The 8397-nt window shown below is 42.2% G+C and overlaps 1 protein-coding gene across 1 annotated transcript in view; it reads left to right on the top strand.

Moving 5' to 3' along the window:
• akap6 (A kinase (PRKA) anchor protein 6) overlaps positions 1–8397 on the top strand; it is a 366422-nt gene that overhangs the window by 277942 nt on the left and 80083 nt on the right. The window contains exon 11 of the mRNA XM_048600427.1: positions 1582–1728. Within this exon, the coding sequence (XP_048456384.1) occupies positions 1582–1728 (147 nt within the window). The remainder of the gene's footprint in view (positions 1–1581; positions 1729–8397) is intronic.

The following is an 8397-nucleotide window of genomic DNA, read 5'->3' as shown; positions in this document are numbered from 1 at the left end:
GCAGAAGGGTCTAGGCCCGAAACATCAGCTTTCCTGCTCCTCTGATGCTGCTTGGCCTGCTGTGTTCATCCAGCTCTATACCTTGTTATCCCTGGAAGAACAACACTTCATTTTCCACTTGGGGACTCTGCAGCCTTCAGAACTCAATATTGAGTTCAATGATTTTAGGGCCTGAGCACCATCTCCCATGTCCTTACTCCTACCTCCACACACCAGGCTTTGTGATTGCATGGGCTGCTACCGTAACCATCCCATTGTCAGCCACTAATGGTCCCCATTCGCAACTATTGATTCTCCATGGCTGACCTTTACCCATTCTTTTGCCTGCCCAATTGCTGCTTTTTCTCTCTCTGGGTTCCATCTCCACCTATTGTTTAGTCTTCCTCATCCTCCCTCCCCCACCCCACCCCATATATACCAACCTTTTGCTGGCTACAGTCAGTGCTAAAGAAGGGTCACTGGACCCGAAACGTTAACTCTGCTTTGTCTCCACAGATGCTGCCAGACCGGCTGAGTTTTCGAGCGATTTCTGTTTGTGTTTCTGATTTCCAGCAACTGCAGTTCTTTTTTTTTCCCCTATTTTTTAAGAGTTGCTGCCAGCACAGACAACCCATTTCAACTATTCACAGTTCCCCTTAGATTTATCTCTCTCCCAGCTTATCATCAGTAACCCATTTGTCCTCTTTCCTCTCTCTTTGCACCATCTCCACTTATCCCACTCACTCCTTACCAAGAGCCCCACCCCACCCCCACACCACCATCACCACATTGCTGGTGAAACTCAGCTGTTCTGGCAGCATCTCTGGAGAGAAAGCAGAATTAATGTTTTGCATCCAGTGACCTTGATCTTTGATTTATTTCAGGTCTGTCAAAGGGTCACTGGACTCAAAGCATTAACTCTTGCTCTCTCTCCACAGATACTGCCAGATTTGCTGAGCTTCTCCAGCACCTTCTGTTTATGTTTCAGATCTTCAGCATCTGTTAATCTTTATGTTATTCGATATCTTTACTTGGAAAAGTTCTCTAGAGAATGATGAAACATTGACAGGTTGTTCAAATAATTGAATGAAATTATTAGCTAAGAACTGGCTTCTTTCTTGTTATATTGAGGTCAATTCAATATTGCCAAGCAAAATGAAGAAAGATTAAAGAACTGGGTTTCCGCACTCAGTCACTTCTAATATGGCAGTCATATGTAAATCTTAAAAAGAACGTTGTGAGTTCTAAGGTCCACTGAATTAAATATTTTGGATTTGCTCTGTATCCTAAATATTTTCAAAGATAACAGTGTATCATTAAATTCATTTTTTTTAACAAAACTAGGCCTATTTTGTAATTTTAGAAACATATCAAAAAGCAGCTTACCTAAATATTTTCACAATACTTTTCGTCAACCTTCCAATTATATTTTCACTGCATGAGAAAACTTTTTGAATACTATATTGATATAAATTTTAAAGGAATTAAAGTCAATTTGAATTGGCCCATGTCATACCTACAAATTAATGTTTGGGGGTTTGAGTGCAGATTGTCGGGTATTTCAAATGCAAGTGTCATGCAATGGACTATTTTGTTTTACAGGGATACAACATGGAAATGTCAATGTGGCTTCCTAAGAAACTACATTTGCTAAAGAAGGTTGCATCTCTGAGAGAAGCTGGTCACTCATTACCCAGTGAAATTCTTGAAAAGGTAGAGGGAATTAAAGACAAATGGCACCTGTTAGAGGTACGTTTTTTTTTAATAATAGTTCAGTTGATGGTTTGCATGTATGCACATATATGAAATAGAGAACCCCCTTTTATATTTCTTAGGAGTTATCTTATATTTTAGAGTGAGAATTAGATTTTATTGTCACATGTATTCAAGTACAGGAATACAGTGCGTACAGTGCACTTTGAGATTCTTAAACATAGAGATAAATATGTTAAACAGTGGATAAAAACATTGAACCTGTTGAGTTCAATCAAATTGTCAAGCTGTGAAGGAACTGCCAGTTTGTCAATCCATTTACATATCCTGGCCTTTACGTTTTTAGAAACAAAACTGTAATTAAGTCATTGCTTGCTGTTTCGCTCTGTATGTTGACAAAAGTGCAAAGGCTATCACTCTAGGATTTATGCTGCATGACTTATTTCCCAGCCTATTATCATGATGGAGTATTGGTCAGTTCAGGTTTTGATTAGCAGCTCCAAGCTCTTGTAAAGCCTTTGAAGTAGGTCTATGAATACAATTTAAAAACTATGTATTATATACATATATAAATAAGAGACTAAGTGGTAGAAGGAAGTTAAATGTAGTGAATAGTCAGTGAGGCCTTTTGTTTTCACTTATCAATAAATACTTAAGAACTTTGTTTTATTTTGGTTCAGCATGGGTCAAGTGTTCTAGTCATGGTGCACAGTGTGTGTGCTGGCATGATTAATGTGAAGGCAAAGAGTTTTGGGTGGACGGTAAAGACTGACATAATTTAACATTAGGTTGGCTATGGCTTTAAAGGGCAATGGGGTGAAGGAGCATAGAGGGTATGTATGCCATAAGGTGTGAGTAGAGGGATATAGGTTGGTATGAGAACTGTGGGGTGCTGTGTGGGAGGGGAGGCATGAAGTGACATTATTGGGCCCTGGGGATTGTGGCTGGATCAGGGGGATGTGTATGATGAGGGATTTTCCCAGTAGTGAGTTCCCCAGCACGAAGAAAGGGTGAATGCTGTAGGATGGCCAGGGAGTAGGCACCTTGCATACCCATGTGATTTACATTGCATGGGTCTGCGACCAATGTTCTTTTTTAAAGCCTTATGACCTGTGTGTCCTGCAGCTCCCTCCCTCACAGGTCAAGTCACTTACCTCACCCACTCTGAGTGTAGTCGCAGCTGCACTCTTTCCCACTGTGCACTTTCAATTTCCAACATGATGGAATGTGACAGCCAGTACTCCTCTGCCAATGACTTCCAGTCTCAGCCTGAACATGCTGGTGAGCCATCAACCATTGACATTCCCTTCCTAGCTTCCCATCCTATAAAACCCACAGGCTTAACACTTCTCCCAGTCCCCATTCAACACATCTACATGTGCCTGATCCTGCCTACCTTATCCACCCAGCCCTGAGGTGGCCATACCTGGTGTGGTCATTAACTTCTCCCACCAGCCCCACCAAAGCTAGCTTGCTCCTGACCATGCACGAATACCCCCACATAACTCCCTTTCCAGTCGTGCTTTGCCATATCTTCCCTTGCAGATCCTGTTGTTTCTCTTCACAAATGTACTCTGCCTTTCCCCAGAAACTGAAGATCCTGGTCCCAAAGACTAACCTGCTGAGGCACAGTCCCATGACAATGGCCACCTTTACCTTTTGCCAGCACCCCACCTTCCCCTTATTTTCTATGGATGGAATAGACAGACCAACTGTAGCTCACCTTGTCAGACAATGCCAGCTAAGACGTGCCCACCTTTGTGTCCATGAACTTCACTAAGGAGGATGCTGCCAAGGGTTTGAGTCATGGTCAACTGTTTTCTACACATGGAGTGCATTTGGTGTCAATCCTGCTGCCACATGGTGTAAGTGTGCCATATGACAAGATTTACACCCCCTTGATTGAGGACCGTTGAGAAACATGAGAAACTACCTGGTGGTGATACTAATGGGCAAGGCAAAGTGAGGCATGTGTGCATAAGGCATGCCTTTAAGTGCAAAGTAAATGTGTGCTAAGAGAAAAAATGAACAGCACTGATATATAGCATCATCAAAGCCATCAGCTGGGTGTCTGTTTCTGTGCACTAACTGTGCCGGCTACAGCTTTCCATGCTAATTGCCAGTGTGCCTAGCAATGCAAGCCTGTACTTTCAAAGTACACTGCCCATGCATTGGAGAGAATGGTGGCAATGGTTTTCTGAATGTCATATGCCATTGCACATGGAGAAAGGATACGTGCCATGGATTGTGTCCTGGTCTGAAGTTTGGTCGTAGACGAGGTACCTACTGTGGTTTCCATGTAGGTTTTTCCAATACCTAGTTTATTGGGTAAATTTGGAAAGACTGGAACTAAATATTAATGAGGCAAGTTGGGTAGTCAAAGAGGTGTCTAACAAGTTTTAATCCTCTTGAACTAGTTAACTCGATATTTACTGGTAAGAATCTTGCTTCACTGCCTGTGAAAAGCATGAATAATGACATGAGATGATCTTGACATTGAGATGGGCATCATCTGACTTCTCATCTGACTTAAAAGGCATCTGGATGGATACATTAATAGGTAGGGTTTAGTGGGATGTGGGCCAAATGCTGGCAAATCGGACTAGATTAATTTAGCATATCTGGTCAGCATGCTGTTTCTGTGCTGTACATCTCTATGGCTATATGATTCTGCCACAATCTCACCATAGTCCAGGTTGCTAAGTCTCCTATGAGATTCCGACCAGTGGAGATCACTATGGCAAGATGAGTGCCAGAATCAAACGAGAAGTCTGGTGTCAGGAACTTTCACCACAAGGCATCTTTTATGCTTTTGCTGAGTAGTAAGTCAAGATTCTTGCTAGGCAGTGGCGAATTATTATTTGAGGGTGATATTAGCTTGTTAAAAGCCTTATTAATGGGTATTGATATTCACTGTCCTATTTTACCACACATGCTGAATAAATGAGACATTAAGAAATCAGAGTGGGTACCTGGTGAATTCAGCAGGTACCTGGCTACAAGGAGCCTCCACGTTACTCAGCACCAAAAGCATCTCAGGGCATGATCCACTGGCACCAGCCATCCTCACCCCTCATCCACAGACATTGGCATTTGACATTTTCCAACTCCTCACAACCATTATGGTACCTCCCCGATACATGTGCAGACCACTCAGGAAACAGCAACTATCATTGAAATGCTGCTGCAAGGGTACTTTGCACAGAGGGACAGGCACCCAGTTGACAGATTGGATCAAAGTGCATCTCAGGACTGCTCACTGGCTGACTTAGTGCTTCCTCACTTAGCACACACATGCATGCCTGTAACATTGAAACCTTGCCTTGCAAATCATTCCTCATATCGTGTTGGCCCTTCTGCCAGAACCAAAGGCACTCATTACAGCCATTTTTCAGGGTGGGAAATCTTGTGAGAACATTCTGAGATGTTAGTTTAACACCTATAGCATGTGCCATCAGGCTGTACAGCTAACCCACTGCACGTATATCCAAACAGATGGCCATGTCAGAAACTAGGTGAGAGTGGTCCTCAGTCCAGATAAGGTTTGGGGGCAGATGTCAGTTAGGGGATCCTGGCACTGCCAACACTTGTCTGGGTGCATACAGCTTTTCACAGATGGTATGAGTGCATGGGATGCCAGTCTTTCAATGGATATCCGCTGAATGGCGAGTTGTTCTGACAACAGTACATGGTAAGATGGGGGTTAGAGTTAAGCATGAGAGATGCCATAGGAGTCGGGTATGCGTTTAATGAAGCAAGTTTGGTCAGGTTCGGTGAGAAATCCCTCCAAAACTCATTGGATGCAACTCACACTTAACCATAAAAATCATAAAAGATCCAGCCCATTATTTCACTTCATTCTGGCCATCCAGTATGAAAGTATCTCATAACCAATACAGTAAAATCTTTGCCTGTAATTCTTCACAGGTTAAAATGAAGTGCAACACACAACAGAATAAGTAAAACCTCAAAATTTACTTATTTCCTTCTGATCACACTAAAAGGTCAATTCCAATAATTTAATAGCCTAACATCAAACTGTCAAGTGCCTTCCATCCAACCTGTTTGCTCCAGCTAAAGGTATATTTCATCTGTAATTTTACCTCTCCTATGGTTTAGGGATTAACTATTCAGCAACAATAAAAGGCCCATTTTTATTCGTCCTCCAACGTTGTTGAATAAATCTTCAAAGTTTTAACAGCTGCTAATGCCAAGCCTTCTCTTGGCAGATGTTTAGTTTCTGTAACCAAAAGTCACTTAACCTATGAATCTTAAAGTTTTTCCCTAATTGTCCAGACTCAAAGGGTAATTTTGATAACCCTCATTAAATTTTACAGGTGCAAAAAGATGAGAAGGTAACATCCTTCAAACAAGTGTTTTTATAACACTGTGGACAAACTGAAACAAAAAAATCCCTCACCCCCAACATCTTCTCTCAACTTGCACCTTCAGCAATCACTAATGTCCCTTATATCCCTCCAAATTCTCTCCCAACACACTATTTTTCCCTTTGATCTCCCTCCAGCCAGTCACCTCTCCTTCATCAACTCCATCTTCCCTTCTAGTCTCTCTGCATCACCCCCATCAGTCCATCTGTCAGAATTCTAATACCTCCATCTCTTTCCAGATCTCTCCATGACCCCCAGTCTCTTCCTGTGATCTCTCTCTCCAGCACTCCATCTCTTTCCCTGAATTATCTCCCTAAACTCTGTAATCTCTATCCTGCCTATCCTTCAAACCACACCGTACCAACAACACCTTATGGTCTCAAACCCACCTGGGCAGCTTGTAGGCTATTCTACAGCATTCCCTGCCTCTCAGACAATCAAGCCCATCAATAAGGCTGATTTGTAGGAAGGGAACATGTTTTAAAATAAAGTACATCTTTAATTTTTCATGACCACATATACATAGAATCTTAAAGAGAATAGCATGAAAGTGATCTGTGTTGTACCTGCTGGGTTGCTGTGAGTTGTGCACACATGCAGTTTAGAGGGAGCATTTACCACAAAGGCATACAGCAGTGAGCAATGTCCATGCAGGGCCTTTAGGGAACAATTCTCTTATATCTCATCTTTAATGACAATTGATGCTTGAGACTTCTTTGTTTCACAGAAGAGGCCGGGACTGAGATCTTCCTAGTGCCACAGCCAAAACCGCAAGCTTTAAATTTGGCAAGAACTTTATTGCCTGTGGCTGTCAAATTGTCAATGACTTTTAATTTTTATCCATCTCACTCCTTCCAGGTGGCTGCTGGACATAAAATTAACAGCTTACAGTTTGCAGTCTACGACTGTATAAAGGGTATAACTGTCACTTTATGAAGAGAGGGATAGTTTAATCCCTTCTGCCAGAAGACAAGTAGGGAAAATGGGCGCAAATGGTTCCACAAATTGTAGGCTTTCTGGGAGGCTTTCCTTGCGCCCAATATTTTGTTGTGTACTCCCATCAATCTTTTTTCTGTAGCCTGGTCCATCTGAATCTTCATTTGTGATCCTTGCAGGAGAACAATGCTTACCATCTAACAAGCTATCCCTTCTGCTATCTTTTCCCTGGTTCCTGTGCATTTGGCCTCATTGACACATCAGATGCAGACCCTTCCTCTGACTTAGCCTCTAAAATACACATTAATTGTTGTGAGTGTAAAATTAAGTGACAGTGTCTCATCATTTTCATTGTTTTCTTCATTTTTCTCTAAAGACTAATAAAACTTTAGTTCTTGGATATCTAAAATGTAAAGGAACATGGATTGGGTTTTGGAAAGAGGAAAGGAGAAAGTAAGAAGTCCATGTTAACACCATCTGCAGCTCGTGAGTCAGAAGAGCTCAGAGTTAGGGAGATGTTGGATGAGACAACAGGGAACATATGCTGATTATCATTGATTATTTCAGCCCAATCAGTGACCTTGGACTCAGCTCCTTTCAATGGTGGCCAGTACTGTTTCCTCCATGGGGGTTAAAACACAGAGAGGCACTTGTCCTCTATTTTTTGCCCTGTATTGCCTTATGTTATGCATTAAGTTTGCCTGCAAGAAAATAGTGTATGTGGTGCGTAATATTTAGTGATGTGCATGTCATTGTTGAATAGGTGACAGTTTGTGCAAGCTGTGAATTTTGGATGCAAGACTTCTAAGGGTGAGATGAAGCCATGAATTTTATGGTTGAGTATTCGTTGACAGAGGTACTTGGTAGCTGTGTAATGGGATGTAAAGAATTGAGCAGTGGGTGAGGCTAGTGGATAAAGTTAATAAGATATTCCATTTGACAATGAACCCACAATTAATTTGAGGATTGTTAAACTTCTTCCTGTATTTCATGCATTTTCTTGCACAAAGAACCGTGCCACTGACATCCACCCCTGCTTCCTGAGCACTCCTCTTGACCCCTGTCAATACAGGAAATTGGACTTTTAGTAAGGAAAGAGAAATGGAGTCTCCTTCCACGCTCCAAACCATACAGCAAACTTTAGATACACCTGCCACAATGTTCAGTGCACCAGCCAATTAGAGGTCAGGGAGCAGACTTGCCGTCCAATCAAGGATGTTGGGCTCCCATACTGGCGAGCCAATGGCAGGCCCTCCTGTACTCAGCAGCCCACCAAGCCAGAGTGGGAGCTACTAATCTGAAGATGTCAACAGTGAGGGAGGAGGGCAGCTAAATTAATTTTCTTTTGTAAGACATCAGGGCTACTCAGCCACCCAAGATC

The sequence above is a fragment of the Rhincodon typus genome, chromosome 8, assembly GCF_021869965.1.
Source record: "Rhincodon typus isolate 14 chromosome 8, sRhiTyp1.1, whole genome shotgun sequence".
In the NCBI taxonomy this organism is placed as follows: domain Eukaryota; kingdom Metazoa; phylum Chordata; class Chondrichthyes; order Orectolobiformes; family Rhincodontidae; genus Rhincodon; species Rhincodon typus.
Note: the sequence above shows the minus strand (reverse complement) of the source record. Positions and strands in the feature narration are given on the sequence as shown.